General features: G+C 34.6%; 4 protein-coding genes across 16 annotated transcripts; 1 reads left to right on the forward strand and 3 right to left on the reverse strand.

Annotated features, from left to right (window-relative positions):
• The first annotated feature begins 1594 nt into the window (after positions 1-1594).
• On the forward strand, positions 1595-3156 carry LOC131010512 (AAA-ATPase At3g50940-like). The gene is made up of 2 exons (XM_057938052.1): positions 1595-2592; positions 2674-3156. The coding sequence occupies exons 1-2, from the start codon at positions 1669-1671 to the stop codon at positions 3034-3036; spliced, it is 1287 nt and encodes a 428-aa protein (XP_057794035.1). The 5' UTR covers positions 1595-1668; the 3' UTR covers positions 3037-3156.
• On the reverse strand, positions 3120-10240 carry LOC131010513 (phosphatidylinositol/phosphatidylcholine transfer protein SFH3-like). Of its 9 annotated transcripts, none has more exons than XR_009096581.1 (10): positions 9791-10240; positions 6054-6327; positions 5240-5339; positions 4401-4667; positions 4229-4306; positions 4014-4115; positions 3883-3932; positions 3701-3808; positions 3553-3626; positions 3120-3417 (listed from the first exon to the last, which is right to left on the reverse strand). XR_009096581.1 is itself a non-coding variant. In XM_057938054.1 (10 exons), the coding sequence occupies exons 1-9, from the start codon at positions 9822-9824 to the stop codon at positions 3561-3563; spliced, it is 1071 nt and encodes a 356-aa protein (XP_057794037.1). In that variant the 5' UTR covers positions 9825-10238; the 3' UTR covers positions 3120-3417; positions 3553-3560. The 9 variants fall into 9 exon arrangements, 5 of the variants coding, with proteins under 5 accessions (XP_057794037.1, XP_057794036.1, XP_057794039.1 ...); XR_009096580.1 differs by having other exon boundaries at positions 3120-3463; positions 9791-10238; XR_009096582.1 differs by lacking the exon at positions 9791-10240 and adding an exon at positions 9705-9744 and having other exon boundaries at positions 3120-3463.
• A 1357-nt stretch (positions 10241-11597) lies between these two features.
• Positions 11598-14203, reverse strand: LOC131010516 (phosphatidylinositol/phosphatidylcholine transfer protein SFH1-like). Of its 3 annotated transcripts, XM_057938063.1 has the most exons (7): positions 13043-14203; positions 12837-12929; positions 12453-12719; positions 12296-12373; positions 12119-12220; positions 11986-12035; positions 11598-11903 (listed from the first exon to the last, which is right to left on the reverse strand). In XM_057938063.1, exons 2-7 carry the CDS (start codon positions 12909-12911, stop codon positions 11804-11806), a joined length of 672 nt encoding a protein of 223 aa, XP_057794046.1. In that variant the 5' UTR covers positions 12912-12929; positions 13043-14203; the 3' UTR covers positions 11598-11803. The 3 variants fall into 3 exon arrangements, with proteins under 3 accessions (XP_057794046.1, XP_057794045.1, XP_057794047.1); XM_057938062.1 differs by having other exon boundaries at positions 12837-14203; XM_057938064.1 differs by having other exon boundaries at positions 11804-11903; positions 12119-12188; positions 12837-14203.
• Positions 14204-14343: 140 nt separating this feature from the next.
• On the reverse strand, positions 14344-19122 carry LOC131010515 (bifunctional nuclease 1-like). Of its 3 annotated transcripts, XM_057938059.1 has the most exons (11): positions 18518-19105; positions 17706-18012; positions 17352-17522; positions 17209-17258; positions 17066-17122; positions 16915-16980; positions 16716-16790; positions 16045-16163; positions 15630-15721; positions 14652-14713; positions 14344-14560 (listed from the first exon to the last, which is right to left on the reverse strand). In XM_057938059.1, exons 2-10 carry the CDS (start codon positions 17989-17991, stop codon positions 14661-14663), a joined length of 969 nt encoding a protein of 322 aa, XP_057794042.1. In that variant the 5' UTR covers positions 17992-18012; positions 18518-19105; the 3' UTR covers positions 14344-14560; positions 14652-14660. The 3 variants fall into 3 exon arrangements, with proteins under 3 accessions (XP_057794042.1, XP_057794043.1, XP_057794041.1); XM_057938060.1 differs by having other exon boundaries at positions 14344-14713; positions 18518-19122; XM_057938058.1 differs by having other exon boundaries at positions 17706-18905.
• Between the last annotated feature and the right edge of the window lie 7473 nt (positions 19123-26595).

Genomic DNA, 26595 nt, shown 5'->3' on the forward strand with positions numbered 1-26595 from the left:
AATAAAAATATTAACACTTCTTAAAGAGGATTAATTATTAAACAATTAGGTTTTTTAAAGTATGCTGAAAGTTTATACTATTGAAAGCCAATATTTTATGTATTGAATTTTGTAACCAAATCTAATCTAATTATATGGTTATATCCCACTTGACATTCAATGTATCACACTCAGCATGCATCTCACTTTGTGTTTCACTTTAATTTTTTTTTAATTTTCTTTTATTTATTTTTCTTCAATTTCAATTTTATATACTTTAATTTAATTTTATAATTATTAACTAAAGTTTTTTCCCATCCAATTAAGATATATGAGTATTTTTGGCATTTAATTTCCCTTTTATTAATAAAAAATTATTATTATGATTGATAAATTTAAAGTTATGGCATATAATATTTTTTTAGGCAATAGTTAAAAACTTAAGTATAATTTATAATATTATAATAAAATTTATTTTTATTAAATTAATAAATACTCCATCTGTCACACGAATCTTGACACGTTTGGTTTCGACACGAGAATTAAGGAGTTGTAGATTAGTGTATTAGTGTGTAGGTAATAAAGTATAAAAGTGATAAAGTAGGAATTGGAAGATGATAAAGTAAAAGAGAAAATGTAATAAAATGATAAAGTATGAGAGAGAAAGGTAATTAAGAACCCTTATTGTTTAGCTAATTGTTACTATATTTAGAAACGTGTCAAGATTCGTGGGATAGCCCAAAAAAGAATACGTGTCAAGATTCGTGGAACGAATGGAGTATAAAAAGGGAACATAGTGACACACATAATTGTAATTTATGGGAGATTGGATCTCGTTTGATTATATCCACTTTACATAATTAATTACAATTATAATCTCATTTATAGATAATAAAAAAAAAAGTAACCATATTATCTAAACCGCAAATAATGAAAATTAAATGGTTAGGATTAGTTCCAATTTCATATCTATGAGGTTATACTTTTAGTACAACACATTTATCTTTTTTTTTAGGCGAAAGATGTGTAATACTGTATTATTACTCAACTAGTATATGCCCATTCATGCGATGCACGACATACATCGAAATTAAATGATAAATTTAAATATATAAATAATAAAAAATACAAAATATGTTTTAAATATAAAATATAATAATTCACATCAATTACTCAATAAAATTCTAAATTTAAAAATATAAATTTTCATTTTATACAAAGTGTAATAATAATTATAATTATTAAATAAATTTAAAAATTATTCGATAATGAAAATTTGCATTATGCATATCCTTATATAGTATTATTCATCATAATAAATATTGTCATACACAAACATAAATAAAAGGTTATAAGTTTTAATGAAGAGATAGAAAATAAAATATTTTAAATTGTTCATAAATTATTCATTTTAAATTTATTTTTAATGATTTTTATCATATATTAAATTTAAGATACATATTGATTATTTTTTTCATTAATTAAATTTGATGATGTTTAGAAAATAATTAAAATATAAAAAATAGAAAGAAAAAAATAGTGAAAAAATTGCTGAAAGAAGAGAGAGAAAAAATTGAGTATATTATATAGATACAGATGTGGTTCCGTAGATTCTAGATTGCTTACCCCCTCGCCAAGAAACATCTCCCTCTCTATATAACAAACTCACCATTTCAATTCAAACCACACATGGCATTTTCCTACGAATCTCTGCTGCCTGCACACCGCATCCTGACGGCGGCAGCCTCCGCCGGCGCCTTCGCAATTCTCCTCAAATCCATCGTCAGCGACCTCATCCCCTACAAATACCTTTCCTCATCCCTCGCCAAGCTCTCGCGGCAGCTCACCGTCGTGGTCGACGAATTCGACGGCCTCACCTCCAACCAAATGTTCCACGCCGCCACCGTCTACCTCGCCGCCAGAATCTCCGGCGCCACCAAGAGGATCAAGGTGAACAAGCCCCCCAAACAGCAACACCTCGCCGTCACCGTCGACAAAAACCAGGAGATGGTCGACGTCCACGGCGGCATCCACTTCAAATGGACCCTGCACTCCGTCGAACAGAGCGCCAAAAACGAGAGTTCCAGGTCAGAAGTGCGGTATCTGGAGCTCAGTTTCAACCGGAAACACAGAGACTACGTGTTGCAGGTGTACTTGCCGTACATCTTGGAGATGAAGGAGGAGACGAGGAGTGTTAGGCTGCACACGGTTGACTACAACGGAACTGATTACTGGAGCTCGGTGGTGCTCAACCATCCGGCGAGGTTCGAGACGATGGCGATGGATCCGGAGACGAAGAAAGGGGTGATGGAGGATCTGGATAGGTTTGTGAGGAGGAAGGATTACTACAGGAGGGTTGGGAAGGCTTGGAAACGAGGATACCTGTTGTACGGCCCACCGGGAACGGGGAAGTCGAGCTTGGTTGCAGCCATGGCTAACTACCTCAACTTTGATATTTATGACTTGGATTTGAGGGAGGTTCAATGCAACTCTGATTTGAGGAGGCTCTTGATTGGCACCTCTAATCGATCCATACTTGTCATCGAGGACATTGACTGCAATCTCGGATTGTTAAACAGGGAAACAGATACTGCAGCAGCTGACCAAGACAAGGTCTCTCTCTCTCTTTCTCTCTCTCTCTAACACACTACAATATATATGCATAAGGCTTATTGATGGGCTGAATGTGAACAGATAACCTTATCTGCACTGCTGAACTTCATTGATGGGCTGTGGTCGAGTTGTGGGGATGAGAAGATCATAGTTTTCACCACCAACCACAAGGACCGGTTGGATCCGGCGTTGCTCCGGCCGGGACGAATGGACGTGCACTTGGAGATGCCTTACTGCAGATTCAGTGGCTTCAAGATACTTGCTTCCACCTATCTCAGGATCACCGACCACTTGCTCTTTCCGGTGATTGGAGAGCTGCTCGAGAAAGTTGAGGCGACGCCGGCTGAAGTTGCTGGAGAGCTCATCAAGAGCGAGGATGCCGATATTGCTTTATCAACCTTAGTTCATTTCCTCAAGGACAAGGACATTAAGAGATCATTTTAGTTACCTATTTTGGCATAGATGAGTAATTTTTTTTCCAGCCTACAATAAATTTGGATATCTTTAAGCATTGTTCAATATTCTAGTTGATGCAAAAGTTAAAGGATCTTATCTCACATAAAATGCAAGGCAAAGGCATCATAAACATTTCGCCGCATCAGTGAATCATACAATCTGAATCATATTTTTTATGGTAATCATTGACAAATGCTAGTTGCACAAAGATTAAATAGATCCCTAATTGCAATAATGGCGCATGCATTCCCTCATTCTTAACAATTCAGGGGAAGTTCCCAACCATTTATTATCAACATGTCTACTTGCGTCCAAGTGATCGGCAAGCACCCTCGGATAATCCAGCATAGTTCATCCGGTTGTTCTTCACTGTTGATTTGCCCGCACAATACATCCAACGCAACAAAATATCAACCTTTAGCATGTAAAACAATTTCAATAATCCAACAGAATTAAAAACTGATTAAGGAATGCAGTGTATGAGACTGTAGTATGATGCTTTACCTTGACAACTAAGTTCCATCATTATCTGAAATTGATGCTGTCTGCACATGATGCACTTCTGCAGTTGGAGTCATCTACACATGGAAAGTTTCAACTATCAAAAATCACAAAGTCACGTGACATCTAATACTTAAAACAGTTGTACAACCTTTTCACCTTCAATAAATTTTGGTCCTTCCATGGTCCTTTATCAGACCTCAAACAGCCCCCTTCAATTGCACAGGTACAGCAACCACCAAAGAACTCTGGTAGCTCACTACCAACCAAAGAATTCTATGAGTTCCAAGATTAATACACGAAAACGAGTCAGAAAATTCTAGTGATAATCACCTTCCATCAATTACTTCAAGCAACTTTCTCTGGTAATTGCTTCCAAGCACCTAAAAAATTCAGAAGACATCATTTCACGTATTAACAGCATCCGACCTGAATATATAAGTAGGTCATGGACTCATGGGTACCTGAATTTTTGAAGTTGTTTCAGGATCAAGTATAGGTTTGACCACATTCCATATCATCCTAAAGCCAGGACCAGCGTTGATAATAAACATTCGGGAAAGTGTCTGCAATATTAAGAAAAGATCCGTAAGGATATGCATAACATCTAAGTCTGGCATCATATGTGGATTATAGTCCTAGGAATTGCAAAGAAATCGTAGGTAGTATAGGCACATACTTCAGGATAATTGTCGTTATCAACCTTCTGAACCACTTTAATAAATTCGACAACAGGGCCAGTCAGACTCATTAAATTCTGAACAGAACAAAGCTCAAATGAACACAAGTAGAACTCTTTTAAAAAATGGAAATCAATCAATTTGCACTTAAGTGAACCAATAAACAAGTACCAATCCTTGAACATCCAAAATTGTTGTACTTGTATCTATGTGCTTGTTTGCAGCAACTGAACATGCAGGAAATCTTATGGCAAGACTTTTCTCAAACTCCTGGACTTGATATTTTACAAATCTGTCCACATTTGTGACCTGCAGTAGCATATCAACATCAATCATACCCAACCTCTCTATGTATACAGGTCGCCCATCCTTGTCAACACCATGGTAACCATGAGGATAATATTGTTGAACTTCATTCAACTCTTTGAAGTTAAAGTCCTGATCACAAACAAAGTGCATTCAGAGTGAAAACAAAACAATAAGATACTAGTGCATAAATTAATGTTAGATTATGGAATTCTTAAGAGAATCTGGATGTAAACAAAAAACTGCATCAGTTACATGAAAATTAATTGACAGATCCAGAACAAAATTAGAGTAAGATCTAAAACTTAAATGGCATTTAGGAAAATAAAGTATGGCTCCAGAACCTGATAACAAGTTGAAAAGACTCTAAGCCACCCTGTCCCAGAATCCATGCCCAGTTTTGCAAAAAGTACATAATTTTGCCTCTCTGCTAAATGAAGATTTCCATTTTTCTTTTTTGGAGCAAGATGTAACAGCAATTCAAAATTCATTGTAATCCAATCCAATTAAACAATTCATCTTCTGAACATTAAAATCCCTAATCGGCCAAGTGAGAGATGCTATAAAACCCAACTTATGTGCTGATATATTCTTATTCTCAACAAACTGTAAATCACCTCCATGTAATCCTTACATGGAGGAAAATCTTACATGTAATCCAATGGCTTAATGTGGTAATAAAGATCAGATGAATTGAAAATCACCTCCATGATTGTATCAGCACCAAAATTCTTTCTCCATTCAAGCATGTTTGCCCACATGATCTTTGCCTTATTGATGTTGAACTTCCTTGCTTTCAGAAATCTGTTCGTGTTCATTATTGATAGATCAGGGGGCCTCCGTGTTTCATGTCATAAAAGTTTCTGAAAAACTGATGCAAAGATGCACAGCAGCTTCATGCTCGATATACGCTCTTGAAGGATACAGGATAATTTTCAATCCCAAAATAAAAACTACCATAGAACAAGGACAAAAGATAGCACTCATTCACCTAATGTGTATTAGGACTACAAACCAACTAAGCAAGAGTTGGAAAGAAATGTTAATTTGAATATGAGAACCATTTTTCTCATGTTCTCTGGGAAATTAAGTGTGGTTTTCTGGTGATCCACATTCTAAAAAACATTAAAGGCAATATCTAAACTATTTCACAGGAGTAGTGAGATAAGCAGAAGCAATAAAATTTCATCAAGGCCCTGATACAAGAGTTTACAGAGTAGCTCAATCAAAAGTTATTGTAATATGGATTTTTCCCCCAAAAGAACTGCATGTCATTTACAAAAGGATAAAAAGTTGCAAGCGCAAAGTCATCGCATGATTATTCATTACATCCCCCCTATCAGCATGTATGGGTACACCAAATAGAAATATATTATGAACGGACCATACGATATTGGATAAAGTTATGATGTGAAGTTGATGGATACAGAAATTTCTGACAAATTATTCATTTTAATCCGTTCCAGACTTATTACTGATAAAATGAGAAATATAAGGGCGACAATATGAAAAGGTTACCTCAACATAACATGATAATCATCAAATCTCGTAGGAAGTAAACTATCCATTACCAGTGCCTGCCGAAAAGCATCGACAGCCTTGTGATCCTGGATTTCATGCATATCTTCAATGTTACAAATGCCAGTATCATTTTTCCTCTTGATCTTGTTTCTTAGAGAGCTCCTGAACTTACTAGATACATTTTTTGCTTTTCTGAGAACTCCAGATTTCATATTTTCCTCTAAGTTCTCAGGATCTGATTTGTGTTTGTACTCATCATCCTTAGAGCAACCTGACCATACAAAATGAGAATTTTTTTAATTTCAAATGTTGAAATTTGAAGCACTCAAACGGACTCTTGAGCATATTCTTGGTTTGTCTGAAGAACTGGCATGGTGCAAAACTGAAAATAGTAAACGACCATAGAGAAAAACCAATCTGATAAAGGGCCATTATATGAGAGAACAAAATAAGATGAAAAAACAATTGAGGACAAAACTTCCATCCCGACCAGATGGACTAAATGATTGAATCCATAAGCATGAATAGGGTGCTACGCTACCTCCTAAGAAAGTGAATTACCACCCACATCTTCTAAAACTACCATTTTTCATCCATTGTCAATCTTCTACATCTTAAGATGAAGAAAATACATTATTGTTTGACATCAAATGAAAAGTATATTATTTGTTTGGCATCAACCAAAAAGTACATAATGTGTTTGACTTTGATGCGAATACAAGAAGAATTGGAGTCACACTTGAGAAAGAGAGAGAGAGAGAGAGAGAGAGGAAATGGAGGGAGGAAGGAGAAGTTATGCTATTAGAAACATCAAAGCTCCATTTTACCTAATAGCTGGTGATCTGAAAAGCATTATATGCTTGAACAATTAAAAGCCATATTAGCCCTAAATAATACTCCCTCCATCCACTAAAAGTATGACACTTTTGGTGGGCACAGGTTTTAAGAAAATTGGTGGTGATTTTTATGTAGTGGAGAAAGGGTTCCACCAAAATTTGAAATGAGTGGTTTGAGATTAAATTAAAGATGATTTTTTTGTAAATAAAGGATGTTTGTAAGGATAAAAGATAAAAAAAAGTGGTGGGGTTATGTCTTAAAATAGAAAGTGACATAGTTTTTGTGGACACCCAAAATGGCAAAAGCGCCATACTTTTCGTGGACGGAGGGAGTATCAAATAAACTATCTTGATTACTATTATTTGTGGTTAAAGTCACTGTTATGATCTGAATCAAGAATATTTTCAAACGAACTTGCTTCCGAGAACTTTGGGCTTGCTTTCAGTGTAAAGTTAGGTCTTCACTTACACTTTGGGCTTTATAACATCAAATCAACTTTCGCCTTATTTCTGGATTGAACGCTACTATGACACTTCCGGTGAAGAATGCATTGTTTCCAAGAAGAACTCCTTGGACCTCGCAATGACACTTTCAATATTGAAGAGAATTTAGTAGTAGAAAAACTATCCTCTAATTCTTAGCTCTTGAATTATGATTTAGTGGGTTTAGAACTGATATGGGGAGGTCCTATTAGCCACTTCACCGATTGGATGTGAAGAATGTTTTCCTGAAAAGAGAACTTAAAAAGGAATTGTTTACGAAACCTCCTCCTGGCTTTGAGACAGAGCTTGGATCCGATGTGTGCTTGTTAAAGAAGGCTCCATGTGGCTTGAAGCAATCATCTCGGGATTAGTTTGAAAGATTTACAAGTTAGGTGAAACAACAAGGATATTCTCAAGGTCAGACTGATCACACCTTATTCTTTAAAACTATGAAAAGTGGGAAAATAACTGTTTTGCTTGTATATGTTAATGATATTATCATCACGGGTAAAGACCATGAAGAAATCAACAACTTAAAGGCGAGGTTGGCACAAGAATTTGAGATCAAACTGTTGAAGTAATTCTTGGGAATGGAAGTTGCAAGATCAAAGAAGGGATTGTGGTAAGCCAAAAAGAAATACTCCCTCCGTCCCATTACAAATGTCCCATTACTTTTGGGCATGGAGATTAAGGAATGCGTAATTAGTAGATAAAGTGAGTTGGTGGAAATTATTTAAATATTATTTTAAAAGTAAGTATAGAGAGAGAATATGGTGGGTGGGCCCATTAAATTCCTTTAATTATTTGCCAAAAAAGGAATGAGACATTTGTAATGGGACATCCCATTATGGAAAGTGAGACATTTGTAATGGGACAGAGGAAGTATGTTGTTGATCTGCATTCTGATACAAGTATGACAGGTTGTAAGCCGGCTGACGCACCTGTAGATCCCAACGAAAAATCTAGTGACATCAGAGGTGATCCACTTGATGTTTGAAGGTATCAAAGGTTGGCTTTGAAGTTAATCTATTTGTCTCATACGAAGCCTAATATTGCTTTCTGTATAAGTTAAGACCAGCCAATTTATGCACTCTCCTAAGAAGATTCACTTGGAAGCAGCTACTGCATTTTGAGATACCTCAAGGGATCTCCAGGAAACGGACTATTATTTAAGAAAAATTCTCAAAAAACTGTTGAAGTGTTCACCAACGTAGATTTGGTCGGTTCGGTTACTGATAGAAGGTCTGCTATGGGTACTGCTCATTTGTATGGAGAAATCTAGTGACTTGGTCACTTGGCAGAGTAAAAAACAAATTGTAGTGGCACGCAGCAGTGCTGACCGCTGAGCTATGGCCAATAGAATTTGTGAGTGAATCTGGCTCAAACGAGTACTAGAGGAGCTACAGCTACCCTTGGATGGTCCTATGAAACTATACTGCGACAACAAGGCTGCTATTGCATTGCTAACAATCCGGTGGACTAAACACATGGAAGTTGACTGCCATTTCATCAAGGAAAAGCTAGAAAATGGAGTGATATGCATACCGTGTATTCCACCTACACAACAAGTAGCTGATATCTTTACAAAAGGATTGTTCAAGCCAAGCTGTGATGGAATCATTAGCAAGTTGAGTCTAGTAAATACACATGCCCCAACTTGAGAAGGGTGTCAGTTTATATATAAAAAGAAAGTGAATTTTCTGAAATTAAAGAGTTAATATAGATGTAAATTAGTAGGAATTAGTTTCTTGATTTCTAGTGATTATGTTTCGTCTAAATGAGGAAACATGTTACACGTGTACTTAAAGTTAGCCCTGTAATTTTCTCAAGCGATGTAGTAAATAATTTCCTACTTCCTCAAAACTACACTAGGGATAGTTGAGGAACATGCTAGAGATTCATTTTAAAGACAAGCAAAACCAGCGTGCTGCCAATGAGTTTTCATTACTCCACGAAATACATCAGTGAGAAATCCCTTTGGATGTAAGATACAAACTCTAGCTAAAATATCCTACAACCATTCTCAAACAGTGGACAAAAGACACTCCCATCCACTTCTTCCTGCCTCATTTTTATCAAAAGTTTCGTACAATTATAATGTATCGCAAGTATAGAAAGATCTCTCCTATTAACAGGAAAAAAATTAATTGATCAATCACCAATTATCAAAGAACAGCATTAGATTCCAATTTCCACAGTACAAGGGTAAAAAAAAACATAGATAAACACGCCCAGGGACAAAGATATTGAACTGATCTCGAAGTAATATAGTTATATCCAAACAGAAATCAACTGAAAAAAAAAAAATCAGTAGGAACAAAATATGAACCACATTTCCTCTGCCGACACACCATACGATTTACGAGCGCAGAAACACATGAATTTAGTGCAGAGAAATGAGATTAATTGACTCACGGATGGCAGAGAGTGGATCGAGGGTGTTGGACATAATGGGGGACGACGGAGACGGAGACGGAGAGAGCGAAATCCGAGAGAAGATAGATGGCGCAGCGGGTTTGTTGAGAGGCGGTGGTGAAAGGAGGCGGGGCCCAGCCACGTGGCGCGGGTAAGTGTGTTTGGTGCTGCGTCATTTGGCGGGAATATGCCGCAGCATTGGATTTTACTACCTGTTTTATGCTGCCCACGCCTACTTTACTTTCCTTTCCTTGCACGATGGATAAATTTGATGCGTTTAGGTAAATTGCCAAGAATGTAATAAGTAATTTCAAATTTTCATTTGGAAATCATAGTGGGATGACGCATCATAAATTCTTATACGCTTGTATTTGATGTTTTGTTGGCCGACTTAAAAAGTGGGTATTTGTTCTACTTTACTGATAGGTTTAATTGTCATGTTTATGAGTTTGCGTGTTGGCTCTTTAATGATTTTTCTTTTTTATTGGAAATTTCTAGTGACATTGAAATCTCACCGATCAGGATAGCCACAGATTTGTTATTACACCTACACGAACAGATTATCCCCAAGAATTGGAAGTTTTAATCATATCAAACAATTTCAAACACCAAAATGAACAACATAAAAAGATTTTAAAAATAGATTTGCTCAGTGGAAGGAGAAGTCGTTAATTAGGCTCACGGATCGGAATCCACTGCCCAAAACACACAATTCTGTTAGAGTCTTTTATGAAGTTGGTCTTTTTGGACCAATACATGTACATGTAGGGAGTAGTTCAAAAGAACCCACATGTAATGTAATAACAACTATTTTTAATTATTTGATCATTTCACATGATAAATGTAGTTTGTATAATAATCATTTTTATATATACACTAATCAAAATATAAACTAAATAGGAGGAAAATAATATGCATTTTTTCAAATGCTAGTTGATTATATTGTGAGTGGAGAAAAAAATTCGCATTATTTGTAGTGTTGTGATTGAATAAAATGATCCACAATTTGTATTTATTATAAATAAGCTAAGATATTAAAATAAAAATGCTTAAAAAATAAAAAGTGCATATTTTTATGGAAAGGACAAAAATAATAACAATAAATGCATATTTTTGTGGAACAGAGAAAGCAATGAAACTAACAAGTAACAACCACAAAGCTCATAAAACCATGGATCCCACTTGAACAACAATATAAAGTGGAACTTAACTTCTACACAACACTTGAGAATATTCATAGAATTGAAGAACCAATTATTAATTAAATATTTGTTTAAAAGGATTGACTGCAATTCTTATAGCTGAGTAGCAGTAAATAGATTGTTGTTGGTTGCAATATAGCAGTGAAAGAGTACCAGAAATAACTTCTCGATGCGCCAAAACGCATCCATTTTGAATATATTAAGGATCGTGTTCAAAAAAAAAAAAAAACAATGCTGGATCAATATCTTGTCCCCTAAATAATTTACTCAATTTCTTGGTATTAGGAAGAAAACTAGCTAGAGTATAGTGATTACACCAATAAAAATATGTACTCACTTGTTTTATTTACATCTAACCATGTAGTATTTATTAGCATTCATGCAGCAACACACAAGGGACAAAATCTTTATTCTCAATTATATTAAGGAACTTTTGTTGATATAATAAGATAAAGGTAAAATCAATTGCCCAACACTTGATATCAAAGTTCCACTTATTTAAGACCACCACAGTAGCAGCAGCAGCTGCTGCTTCTTATATCCAATGGGGTTTTCTTTCTCTGAAGAGAGAGAGAGAGAGAGAGGAAATGGAAAATACAAGAAGATAAAACAAACTATTGAACCAATCTTCAATAATATCAAGAAAGGTCAATGAAGTGTAAGACATGATGAATCTATAAATATGTTGATCCTCAAGGTAAATGTACATGTGTAGATCAATCAATGACTATATATAATGATGCATATATTTACAATTGTATTTCATCAAGCCATAATCCAGCCAACCATAGCTTATAAATTATTCTCCAGTTTAAGCCACAGATGTGTCTCTCCATGGGCCTCTGTCTGAGTTGAGGCACCCTCCTTCACTCATACAGCAGCAGCTCCCCCCAAGAAAATCGGGCAGCTCGCTGAATGCGTGAAAAAATCATCAAATCTGAACTAGTGCAAGTACAATACAAGCATGCATAGATAGCTATACAGTATACTTACCTTGGATCAACCAATTCGAGCAATTTGCTCTGATACTTGCTGCCAATAACCTAACAATGCAGGACAAAAAACACCCTTTTCACTCATAAACTACAGAGAGGTACAAGTGGCTGATGCAGCTGTTGGCACATACCTGAATCTTTGACACTGTCTGAGGGTCGAGGAAGCACTTGACGACGTTCCAAAGCAACTTGAAGCCAGGGCTGGCATTCACAATCACCATTTCAGAGAGCGTCTGTGAGTTTCCACCAAAAGAGAATAAACTCTGTGTCAAATCGAAACAATGCACAGATTTTGTGGTCTACCATACCTCAGGATAGTTTTCGTTGAAAATCTTGCGCAGCTGCAGAAGAACCTTCTGCACCGGGCTAGTGAAACTCTTGAAGCTCTGAATAACATGTGAAAGAAAACCAAATTAATCGGTGAAATTTATTGGATAAGAGAAGAGAAGAGGGAGAGTTAATTACCACAGCTTGAACATCAAGAATGGCAATGCTCCTGTTAATGTGTTTGTTTGCAGCGGCAGAGCAGGCAGGGAACCTGATTTTGATAGTCTTCTCGTACTGCTGCGTTTGGTACTTGACATAACGTTCGAGTGTGGTGATCTTCATGAGCCCCTCCACGTCGAGCTTCCCCAATCTCTCGATGTACACAGGCCTTCCCGATCGGTCTACACCGTGGTAACCATGGGGGTAGTATTGCTTCACTTCGCACAGCTCCTTATAATCGAAGTCCTGATCAACAGTTCATATCCAATAATTTGATTCAACGGATGATTCTGTTTTGTGGAAAACCACAAAATTAGATAGACTTATGTGAAATTCAACAAATTCAATGCGTAGATTGAGAACCTTGACGGCGGCGGTGGCGGTGGTGAGGTTTTTGTTCCAATCAAGCATGTCAGGCAGCGTTTCTGGCTTCTCCATTGGACTGAATCTGTCAATCTGCAGATTGTATTGTATCATTGTGTATGTATATCATATTCAGAACTTTCATCCAAAATTTAGTAAGAAAATAACACAAATCAATCGTGAAAAGGTAAATTGATTGCTCCCACAGAAATAATTGAGGATTGAACCAGGTGATCAGCAGAAAGAAAAAAAAGAAGTCGAAAAGGCAAAATACTGATAGAGAGAAAGGAAGAAAGTAGAATTTTGATCGAGCGTAGTTTTACAGCGGAAATCTCAAGTAAGGAAGAGGAGTTGGCGGCTATTATCCTGCCGGGCCACGTGGCGCAATGCTGGGGTGTGGGGTTCACCTTTTTGGCGGGAATATGCGTCTCTGCAAAACCGAATATCGGCGGTGCCTTTGTTGTGTTTGCACGAAACGGATACAACTCGTTTATTTATGTAGTTAAAAGAGTTTCATTTGTTTATGTTATAATTTTTTAATTGTGACGAGGTAATATTTTAATTTCATGTTGTCGTTATCATGCAAAACGTTTGGTAATAAGGATAATGCGGAGATTAATTAGTGGATATTAGTTAATTACTTTTTTTGTTTTGTGTTTTAAGAAAGGGATGTTAGTTGATTACTTACTTGCACATAGCATACACTCCCATGCATCAGATTCTCCATCTTAATCTTGAAGTCATTACCTTTTTTTTTTTTTTGATAAATTGAAGTCAGTACTTTTTGTTTTATTTTTAACTAGAACACCTTAAATCCCTCATCAATAGTAATCAAATTTGAGCGTAATCACAATGATTTAGATGATTAACTCATCAAACAGTCTCACAATATAAGTGCTCATGATGTGCATAAAAGAACAAGACAGTTAAGAAAATAGATTGAATTGATAGTTCACGATATGATATTAATGCTTGTTATAATTATTGTTAAGCTTTTATATCATGTTCATTAACGCCAATTTTGGATGCAATAAGTTTCATGACACCAACCCCAATTTTTTCAAAATTCTTTCTCAATTTCATATCACCACCTTCATTTCAAAGCCTTTCTTCATTTCAATCTTGCCTGTAAAGAAATACTCCGATCAACACGTACTAATCACCAAGAACTCAATCGCAAAATACATGTGTTCATAAGAAATGATATTTTTCATATAGACTTAATAAATTTTAACTCTAATATACACTCTCTTTGCCTCTCATAAGAGTGCACTTCTTTCTATTTTGTAACATCCCATAACAGTGTGCATTTGTCATTTTTGGGAATTACTCCACCACCAACTCCTTATGGGACAAAGGAAGTATTTCATTTTATAAGAACACACTATAATACGCCTTAACCTCTAGCAACTTCAATTTTCTTGACCCAACAACACTGCAACACAATTAATAATGGTATACAGTATTCATGCAACTTCTCTAAAGAAACCTAAAGCAGAACTGGAGAGAAGCAACAAAATCTGTTCCCAGAGAAACAGAAAATGAAGATAAGCTGGGAGAGTCGAATGTATGAACATACAGAAATCCAGCAGTACATAATGAAGTTCATCTATATACACGAAACGAGCATTCTATAAATTTAATGGCCGGCCAAATACAGTTGATTACTTAGAAATTTGGCTGACCAGTCATCTCTATTTACAAAAGCTATCCCACTGCAGTACCTGAAACCAGAGGCAGCCAGTAAATGCCATCCATTGTTACATGTTATGGCATGGCTTTGTAACGACACGAAGCAGAGAATACAACGCTCACCGTATCATATCACGCCCAGTTTCTCTTGGACCGAAGCTGTGTCAGCTTGTCTCTCCACAAAGCTACAATAAACCATCAAAATCATGCAATGCTACAACGTTGATTTTTATTAAGACGAACTACATAGGTTCTAACAAACTCCAAAGAAACGAGTTGTACAAGGTTGTACAAGCGGTATACTTCTTTGCTACTCCAGTCAGATTTCTCAATTTACTGGTTGTACCAACATCTTGCTGTTTCTTTGGGTGAACCTTCAAACTATATGCTTAAAAAGTTCTGTAAGAGTTTGCCATTTAGATTATGAACATATGATTCAGATGTTTTCAGTAATCCATTTGGTTTTAAAGAATGTTGCTTGTCATCCCTTTTTCCTTTCTCCATCTACATGCTAATAGAGTGAGGTGGTGGGAATACGAAACTAATTGTTGGTCTCCAAAGGAAAATCTTGGAATAGTAATACCTCATAAGGTGTGTTTGCATTGTAAAATTTTAATTGGAAAAGAATGGATAAAAAAATATGAGAAAATATTATCCTTCTCTCATTTTTTAATCATATGTTTACTAGAGATGAAAAGATGAGAAAATGTTGGAAAATATTTTCACAGCACTACTCAAGATAATACTCCATTATCCAATATTGGAGAGAAAATGAGTGGAAAGAACTGCCCGAGAAAATATTTCATCTTGCCGGAGAAAATTTTCTATTATAGTAAACATGTGAAAATTGTGAAAAAATGCTGAAAATATATCTTTTCTCTCATTTTCCATCAAAGTAAACGCACCCTTAATCTTGAAACAATGTCCTGGAATTAGAAAACAGAAAGGCAAAAACTTGTGTGCATTTGGATGTACGGTGCATCCACCCCAATTAGGGTTCACCATTCTCCAATTAGGGTTTATTAATCCTCAATTAGGATTTAATTGGGGTGGATGTACCATGCATCCAAATGCAGCGGAGTGTGCCTCAAACGTAAATACCTGCATCCCTGTAGCGTTCTTCAACAGCAGCGATCAACATGTTGCGCACTAAATTGAATTCTTTAGTCTGAATGCACGGCTGCCCCGTGGGTCTGCATCAACAATAACAGAAGTAGGACCTTCCCTTGAGATAATTCGCTCGGATAATAAGATTACACATTTATATTCATGTGCATGCAAGTATCATTAAAAGTAGTCAATCATCAGATTTTTTCAAGTGGCAGAATTGAGTATCCATGTATTGTTAACTTGCAACAATCAGAATCTTCCTTACTTAGTTCATTTTATAAATAATACAGAGAACTAATATCATCTATAAGCAGCTCAAAAGACATCCACTTACGAGTCACGGAGCGTGATGTAGTAATCTTGTCCTGAAAGTGTGGATATAACATAGATGAGGGCGATTGATTACCTATCCAGTTGAGTGAAAAATGGGCCATCTGATGAGGAGCTCTGTGCAGTCACCTTTTCAGCTTCAATAACCTTCATGCCATCACTATATGCCAGCGACTTGTTGACTTGTATTGGCACCTGGAAGAAATATAACATGGCATTATCAAAAGAGTTAATTTTGATGGCCTTAGAACCACATAATCCCTATAATTAATATAAATAAATAAAAGAAACATCACCAAATCCACATTAATGAGTCAAATTCCCATCAACAAAAGATTTATTAAACTCTGAAATCACGACATCTAAGTAGAATGATACAGAGTGTAAATTTGACAAAAAACCACAAGCACGGTATGATTCAGTAATTACCAGCAACAAAAAGTTTAAAAGTTCAAATATGCTGATTCATAGCTTGTCACATTCCCTTCAATTAGGCACCATTAAATCTATATACCTTATGGAAAAAAGGGAACCCCCAGATAGGAACCATGAGGTTCGAGTCTTAGTCCAATGACATATCAAGCAGATGGCGAAAATACTAAGTTACGTCTATATTAGGTACTCACATGAGCAACATTGTAGCTTACATTCTTCCAATTAGGTTCAGCACAAAGATAATAAAAGACTTTCTCCTCCAAACATATAAACAAGTAAGGGACCTGGGCCATTGTAATTCTGCATCATTACCTTGCATCTCACCGCTATGTTAATGGCATCCGAGGGCCGGAGATCAAAGCATAAGGTCTCAGCTTCATTATCCAACTTCAATCACACCAAATATTTTATCAGTAAAAAGTAATATGAAATCTGGCTGTAATTCAACATTACATCCCACAAGAAGGCCGAGTATTCTACAGTTTCACCAGGATTACACAAGGGAGTTTACCTTTGCAAGATGTAACTCGGCAAAGTACGCCTCCTGCACCCTCTTGGTGACACGTACAAGTTTCACCTGGAAAAGAGGTGCACAAAGCAATTCAGGTTTGAAACGGGTTCTGGCACAGAGAAGTGGAAGCTAGTATAAGTCTTCAACTCACTGTATATCCCATCTTGTCAACCATTTCCTTCACCACTTGATACATAGTTGGTCTAGCCTGAACGACAAGCCACGAATTAGTGAGAGAAAAATGTGTTTCCTAAGTCCAGTAGCTTAAAAAGAACCAGAAAAGTGTGCACATACAATTTGTACATTACGCACAGCGGCCATGAGGAGCACACTCGGCATCTCCACTGAAACAGAATCCACGAAAGCATTGAATATAAAAAGACTTGAAAGACTTATTTAGCAATCACTATAAGACGACGACAATATTATAGACATACAAACAATAATTGGGAGAAGAAGCCCAGTCCCATCTTCCATCTTCAAGACAATTGCAGGATGTGGAGCATAGTCGGGCAGATGGCCTCCCTGAGGGTTATTATGAGCACATCTCAAATACCCACCATCTCTCATCTTGATCATGAAACCGTCTGTGCCACTTCTCACCTCAACTATTTGAAACAATTTAAACACATCTCTCAAGTGAATCGTGTGATCAAATTAAGTCATCAGTGTCCGGTGACAAATAAAACGATTTCAAATGAACAACTATTTTCAATACACAACCACATAGACTACAATTCTGACATTAGACCCCAACAAGAAGCAAACAAGAAAAGAAAAGAAGTAGTTACCAGCTTCAACGACACTTGAATTCACATAATCTGCATTATTCTCACTGAAATTTTCTGCCATGCTACCATTACCATCTGATGATGAACTGAAACTACCCCGAATTTGTCTGCAATTCCTCAAATTCTGTCGATAACTGACATTAGCCACGCCGCTGTTAATCCCTTTCAGCCCCCAAAATCCACTCAACTTAGATTTTAGCAGAGACGAATCGACGGGTACAGAGTATACCCCAGTTTGTTTTGCATTGACCACAGGACAAACTACTGGGCCCTGTATCGAAGCCATCTTGAATCCTTTCAAATGCACCTGAGAGCTCATCGATGGAGATCAAAAGCATACAATCCATCAACGAGCAACTCAATTTTAGTTTTCAAAAAAATGATATCTTGAAAATACTATGCAGCTTTTATCTATCTAACAGACTACATAATTTTCAAAGTGTACAACTTAACAGAACACATAAAAAATATGCCATCTTCATGAAGCTTGTAAATTCTAACCTGAAATCAGGACTTATGTGGTCTGTTACATTATGAATTTATGATTATTTAGCTCTAGAACAAAAATTTAGCCTACTAAACAAAGATTACTCTCTATCATATGAGTCAACGAACACAGAATCACAGTTAACTTGCTCCTCAAATTTGCAAGTTTCTTCTAACCAAAAAAAAAATCCAATCGAAATATTCAAACATGGCTCTTTATTCTTAACTTATAGAACAAGAGATACTGTTCAAGTAGATTCTAAGAGACCATCAATCACAACACGAATCAAAGCAGCTCTCTCTCTATACTGTATGCGACAATTTACCTGAATAGATACACCTGATCTTCCTCAAAAGTGGTTGAAGAATCAAGAGGAATTCTGCAGCTCAATCTCTACAAGAAGACCAATTCCAAGATCACAACTTTCCAAAATTTAATGTGATCAACAATCGAGGCGTAGAAGGAAAGTGAAAGCAGAGTGGTGAAGAGAGAGAAGGGATCAAGAATTAAATAAGCAATGGGAGAAAAGAGAAAGTGGATAAAGGGAAGAAGAAGGAGAAGCGGTGTGTCAGAGAAGTGTAGAAGAAGATAAGGGTTCGCTGAAAATTTTAGTTTTCTGATCAGAATAAATCAGAGCATGAGATTATGACTTCACGCAATAGGTTGATCTCAAATGAAGTCTCTCTCTCTCTCTATATATCTGAATTGTGAATTGTGATTTGTGATTTGTGATGTGCCTAAAGACGGATGTGCCCTTTTGCATACATGTAATTCAGCACAGCATTTGGCCATTTCCATTTTCTTCATGGAGATGAAAAGAAATTAAGCAAAATATCCCCACGCAGATATTTTTTTTCTAATCCCTTTCCTTTTCCTTTCCTGGTCAGTATTTTTCCGTTCTTGAAGATTCTTCTTTTCATTTTTTCAGAAAAAACAAACTTCTTGAAGCATTAGTCTATGTTGGAGTTATCAACATTTCCAAATTCATTAGATTAACTTAAATCCTGCTTCACTCTCTTCAAATGACTTATTATATCTTCTAACATATCAGATTGTGATATATTTTCATTGATCATGATTTTCCTTATTTACCATACATTATCTATCCTAATATAAGGAGTGTCTTGAACACAAAATATAAATTATTTATATATAATAATTTAACTTTATTATATATTTTATTTCAGGGGTAATTGGCTCTAAATCCATACATTATAGTCAAATTTTGATTTTTCCCATACATTATAAAATTGATGCCAAAATACATATACTTTGAGATGGATTGAAATTTCCCATAAATTTAAATTTTCCCCAAATCAAAGCTTACGTGACAAAATTAAAATTGATGTGGCAAGCTTATAGATCAAAACGACATCGTTTTGATTATTATTATTTTTAAAAAAAATGAAAAATAAAAAAAATACAGTTTGCCGCATTATTGTTGACATCTCCAGGTCGTTGCCCGGCTTCCGATTTTGGCCCGTTTTATTTTTTAATTTAAAAGAAAATCAAAATAATGTTATTTTGATCGATAAGCTTGCCACAACAATTTTAAATTTTCCATGTAAGCTTTGATTTGGGAGAAATTGAAATTGATGGGAAATTCTAAAAAGTCTCAAAGTGTATGTATTTTGGCACCAATTTCATACTGTATGAGAAAAACCATAATGTATAACGTATGAATTTACAGCCAATTGACGTTTTTTTATAAATAATAGTACTCCTTTTATTTACGATATCGTTTCCACTTTTGCTATTTTAGTCCGTCTACAATATTATTTTCACTTTCATTTATAATAGTGGAGTCCTCCACATAACACTTTATTTTCCTCCACACATTTATAATGAGACTCAAACTCCAATTCACAATATTATCAACTACTATCCACCATTTTCTTAAAATTCGTGTCGTCCACGGTATAGAAACGATATCGTTGACAGAGGGAGTATATTACAAAAATGGTTAATTGTCTGTTAAATATTGAATTTTCATCAAATACCGATTTGTATATAAACCTTAAAATATAATGCGGTAATTACTGAACTTTTGTCAAATTCTTGTTTTGCATATAAATTTTAAAAGGAAGTGTGGTAATTATTGAATAGGACACGGTGAGTATATTTATGCAAATTTAAAAGAATATATCACGTTAGGTCCGGGGGGTCTCGAATAGGTGTATGGGGGGGGAATACACCTATAGGCTATTATTGGTCTATCTACCAACCTCAATCAGAGGGATCTCAGTCAGAGATAGAAATGAAACTTTACAAGCAAACCAGACACCTGTTTAACCGAAATTAGTTTTGACCAACAGGGTTGACGACTGATACTGAAAGCTCTTCAGTAAAGAGTTATCAGTTAAGTCACAAGAACTTAACTGATCCACGTAAGGGCTTCAGTCGTGTTTGCAAATATAGAGATGATATCACTCTTCCTTACTATCAGAGGATAGTTCAGTCAGATTGATATCACACGCAACGGAAATTAAACTTAGTTTCGAATAGCCTCGGTGGAGCAGATAGTTGGATTAGGGTTTCTCTAGATGTTAGTCAGTGTTCAGTTTTAACAAAAGAAATAGCACAATAATGAATGTAAAACTGAAAGCTGTAAATAACACAGAGACTTTTACGTGGTTCGGAAAAACTCTTTCCTACATCCACGGCTGGTTGATCAGACCAACAATCCACTCCGCAAGTGTTTGCCTGGTGCACTGCAAACCGTAAACTGAAGATAAACTCTCTTCAGCACCTACACACCTCGCGTAGGGTTTCCCTACCTACACACCTCGTATAGGATTTCAGCACCTACACAACTCGCGTAGGATTTCCCTGCTAAGCACACCTCGTGCTCAGACTTCCCTTTCAGAGTTCAGAGTACCTTCCTGAATCTCCGAGTCACTCAAACACTCTTATGGGGGAGAGGTTTAAACGAGTGCCAACTATACTTACAAAGAACAAGTTCTTTGAAGCAAGTTTGACCTTTGGCTTCTGGGTACACAGAATATATGCCTAGGGTCTAAGAGAATGTATGTAATCAGCAGTGACTGATTTTGGCTTTGAAATTCTCTTCTTCGATTCAAGCTTTGAGCGTTTAAGCTTTTTGGCTGAGTAGCTATTTCGGCAGAGCTTCAGCTTATGTTGTTGAATCGGTGAAGATTGAAGTGATCCTCGAGCGCTATTTGTAGGAGAACTCTTGAATAGATCCGTTGGCGTAAATCGTCCTCAAGATTTCTTCCGTTGGAGAGCAATTCGAATTTGGGCTGAGGCTTCAATCTTCGAGGTTCCTTGTCTGTGTGGAAACGGCTCTCTTTGAACGACAGGAGATGTGACATCTCTGAAAAGTAACCACCAGATAAGAATGACCTCTGCAGATATAAGATATTGAGATATCTCTGCATTTAATGCGGCTGTACTTGAGCGTACGTGGCTTCCTCTGAACATTGGAAGATCAGTCCTAGGAGGAATGTTCAACTGATACTTGACTTTAGTATCAGTTTATGGCGCGCATTAAATAATCAGTCTTCAACTGATTCTTCAACTGATACTTCAGTTGGTAACTCCAGTCTTCAGTCTTCAGTCTTTAACACCGCAACTAAACTAGAAACGAACTCTAACACTTGAGTTCAAAACGATTCTAGTCTATTACATTTAAGTCCTATGAATTTTGGTATCATCAAAACAAGGATTAGGATATTCCACAAGGTTCCCAACATATCAATTTATAATTGAAAAAAGTTCCACGTGAATATATCAATTTATTATATTTACATAAAAAATTCTATCTAATTTCATCTTCCATCTCTACATTAAAAATATATTTGTGATTTCGCTTCACTTTTCTATTAAAAGAAAAAGAATTAGATCTCAAAAATACTAATTACTCCCTCCATCTCATGAAGCATGACCCAGTTCTTTTCGACATGAGAATTAAGAAATTGATATTTTGTGTGTTAAATGTGGTATGTGAAAAAATGAAAAGGTGAATAGAGGGTAAATTTTTTGTCATTTTTAAAAACAGGTCAAGCTTGGTGGAACAATCCAAAAAGGAAATTGGGTCATGCTTCGTGGGACGGAGGGAGTATCCTATTTCATTAAGTATATATTAAAAATATATAATTTTATCTTTCATTGTTACATTAATTAAAAATGTATCTTTAATTTTATATTAATCATGAACAGAATAATTATTTCAATTTTTTATATTAATTACTATATACTACATAGAAATTTATTATAATTATTCAACTTTAACAATTAATTAATATAAAATGTATGAATTATGTGCAATACACACCTCTCTACTAGTAAAATAAAACAAGCAATGACTTCAAAAATCTATCTACAACTTTCCATGAGAGAAATATGTTTCTTATATTCATAGTATAACCGATTTATAATTAGATAACTCTTTATAAATTGCATATATAAGATATAAATAATGCAAAAAAAAGTACTTCCTCCATCCCATAAAGCATGATTCAATTTTTATTTATTTTTGGTTTATCCCGAAAAGCTTGACTTGTTTTTAAAATGGGCACAAAATTATCTTTTATTCACCTTTTCATTTTTTTCACCTACCACACTTAACACATTAAATATCAATTTTTTTAATTTTTATGTAAAAAAAAATTGGCAAAATCTTGGGTACACCCAGGTGCACGGTGCACCCGGGTCGTACCCTGACCCACTTAACCCGTATCTAAACTAAAAAACAAGCAATTTATACATTAAAAGCATGAATTAACTAAACTTCCGTCTACTAGCTTAGTTGGCTGGGCATTCATTGCTTCACCCCCATTCATAACTAAAGGGGTGGCAGTTCGAATCCCCTTGGCTTCACCCCCTTCAGCCCATTTTTCACTTTCTTCTTCTTTTCTCAGTTTCTTTTCCTTCTTTACATAGTTTCTTTCTTCCCCTTCAGCGCATTTCCACTTTCTTCTTTTCTTAGTTTCTTTTCCTTGTTTACATAGTTTCTTTCTTAATTTAGTGCATTTCAACTTCCTATTTTTCTTTTCTTAGTTTCTTTTCCTTCTTTTCTTAGTTTCTTTCTTAATTTTTTTTATTTTCAATTTTTTTTATTAAATGATACTATTATATTTTTATTTGAATTACACTTTTAATTATGTATAACAATACTAATTCTATTATTAAATTATACTATTTAATCCTATAATGATACTATTGTTGTTAATAAATTACACTATCTATATTATTAAATGATACTATTATATTTTTATTTGAATTACACTTTTAATTATGTATAACAATACTAATTCTATTATTAAATTGTACTATCTACATTAATTATTGATACTATATTTATATATGAATGACACTTTTAATATATCTAAATAATATTAATAAATAATACTATATTTATATTTATATTTAAATGATACTTTTAATATATGTATATAAATGACACTACTACGACATACAAATGACATTATAAGATTTTAAATGATACTATAACATTTAAAATGACACCTTAACATTTCGAATAACACTACTCCTTAAAAATGCCACCATTTTTCTTAGTAAATGAATCTATTTAGGTTTAGGATTTAGGGTTTAGATTTAGGGTTTAGGTTTCAGGTTTAGGGTTTATGATTGAAGGTTTCAAGTTTAGGGTTTAGGGTTTAGGGTTTCAGGTTTGAGGTTTAGGTTTCAGGTTCAGGGTTTAGGATTTAGGGTTTCTGATTTAGGGTTCAGGATTTAGGGTTTAGGTTTAGGGTTTAGGTTTCAGGTTTAGGGTTTAGGATTGAAGGTTTCAGGTTTAGGGTTTAGGGTTTCAGGTTTAAGGTTTAGGTTTCAGGTTTAGGGTTTAGGTTTCAGGTTTAGGGTTTAGGGTTTAGGATTTAGGGTTTCAAGTTTAGGGTTTAGGATTTAGGGTTTAGAATAGTTGAAGTGTCATTTGAATTTCAGGTTTAGGGTTTAAGATTTCAAATAACACTTTAAAATTTTATAGTGTCATTCGAAATGTTTGAAATCTTGTAGTGTCATTCGAAATCTCATAGTGTCCTTCAAAACGTTATAGTGTCATTCGAAATATTATAGTGACTTTCGAAATTTCATAGTGTCATTCGCAATGTTAAAGTGTCGTTCATTCGAAATGTTATAGTGTCATTCGAAATCATGTAGTGTCGTTCGGAATGTTAAAGTGTCGTTCCAAATATTATAGTGTTATTTGAAATGTTAAAGTTTCATTCGAAATCTTAAAGTGTCATCCGAAATGTTAAAGTGTCTTTCAAAATGTTATAGTGTCATTTTGTTCTTAAACGTGTCATTTCAAATCTCATAGTGTCATTTTGAAATGTTAAAATTTTGTTACTAATCTTATAGTGTTGTTTGAAATCTTATAGTGTCGTTCCAAATTTTTTAGTGCCATTTGAAATATTATAGTGTCATTTCAAATAATGTAGTGTCATTCGAAATCTCATAGTGTCATTTGAAACGTTATAGTGTCATTCGAAAGGTTATAGTGTCATTTCAAATCTTATAGTGTCATTCGAAATCATGTAGTTTCATTCCAAATGTTATAGTGTCATTCGAAATATTATAGTGACATTCAAAATCTTATAGTGTCATTTGAAATGCCATAGTGTCATTCGAAATGTTATAGTGTCGTTCCAAATCTTATAGTGTCATTTGTATGTCGGAGTAGTGTCATTTGAAATACTGAAGTGTCATTTGAAATATTAAAGTGTCATTTAAAATATTGTAGTGTCATTCGAAATGTTAAAGTGTCATTTGTATATCAGAGTAGTGTCACTTGAAATCTTGTATTGTCATTTGTATGTCGGAGTAGTGTCATTTGAAATATTAAAGTGTCATTTAAAATATTGTAGTGTCATTCAAAATATTAAAGTGTCATTTGTATATCGGAGTAGTGTCATTTGAAATGTTATAGTGTCATTTGAAATCTTGTTGCGTCATTCAAATGTTAAAGTGTCATTTGTATATCGAAGTAGTGTTATTCGAAATGTTATAGTGTCATTTGTATATCGGAGTAGTGTCATTTGAAATGTTATAGTGTCATTTGAAATCTTGTTGTGTCATTCGAAATGTTAAAGTGTCATTTGTATATCGGAGTAGTGTCATTTGAAATGTTATAGTGTCATTTGAAATCTTGTTGTGTCATTCGAAATGTTAAAGCGTCATTTGAAATCTTGTTGTGTCATTCGAAATGTTAAAGTGTCATTTGAAATCTTGTTGTGTCATTCGAAATGTTAAAGTGTCATTTGAAATCTTGTTGTGTCATTCAAAATATTAAAGCGTCATTTGAAATCTTGTAGTGTCATTCGTATGTCGGAGTAGTGTCATTTGTAGAATAGAAAAGTGTTCTTTATAATAATGTTAGTGTCATTTTTTATATTGTGTTATTTGTAGAACACGATAGTATTATTTATATAACATGATAGTGTTAGTGTCATTTCCATATAGTGTTATTGTCATTTGTATAACATAAAAGTGTTCTTTATAATAGTGTTAGTGTCATTTTCAGATAATATCATTTGTTCAACATAATAGTGTTATTTATATAACATGATAGTGTCATTTGTAGAACAAAATGATATCATTTAGTGTCATTTCCATATAGTGTTATTTGTAGAACAAAATAATATCATTCAGATACTATGAATCAATTCATTATAGTGTCATTTGTAGAACTATATAGTGTTATTTATATAATATGATAATGTCATTTAAATATAAATGTAATAAGTATAATTTATTAATGCATGTAATGTTATTTACTAAGAAAAATAGTGTCATTCAAATATATTAAAAGTGTCATTTGATAAGAAAAATAATGTCATTTTTAAATATATTAAAAATGTCATTTACTAAGAAAAATAGTGTTATTTAATATGAAAAAAAAGTTATTTTTAGATATATTAAAAGTGTCATTTACTAAGAAAAATAGTGTCATTTAGATATATTAAAAGTGTCATTATAATATAAAACTAAGAGAATAAGAAAAAAATCAATTTAAACTAAAAAAAGAGTCCAAAAAGAAAAGGTTAAAACCAAAAATATAATTTAATAAAATGAAAAAGAAGAAAAAAGCGAGAAATCAAATAAGAAAGAAGAAAAAAATGATTTAAAACGGTAAAAAAAAAAAGATAGCAATTGTAGGAAAAAAAAAACGAAAAAGAAAGAAAAAAAAAGGTTTAAAACAGTTAAAAAACGAAAAAACGGAAAAACAAAAAAGAGAGAATAAAATGAGGTTTGAACCCGTGACCTTCAAGAAATAAGGTATGGGTTCAAACCAACTGAGCTACCCATTCCACTTAAAATTGTTCTACGCAATTAATATATATACCCTCTTTACTCTGGATCTGGGTCAAATATGAATCTTGGGTAACCCGGGTGTATCCAAGATCAGCCCAAAAAAATTAG

Source organism: Salvia miltiorrhiza, chromosome 2 (assembly GCF_028751815.1).
Source record: "Salvia miltiorrhiza cultivar Shanhuang (shh) chromosome 2, IMPLAD_Smil_shh, whole genome shotgun sequence".
Taxonomy (NCBI): Eukaryota; Viridiplantae; Streptophyta; class Magnoliopsida; order Lamiales; family Lamiaceae; genus Salvia; species Salvia miltiorrhiza.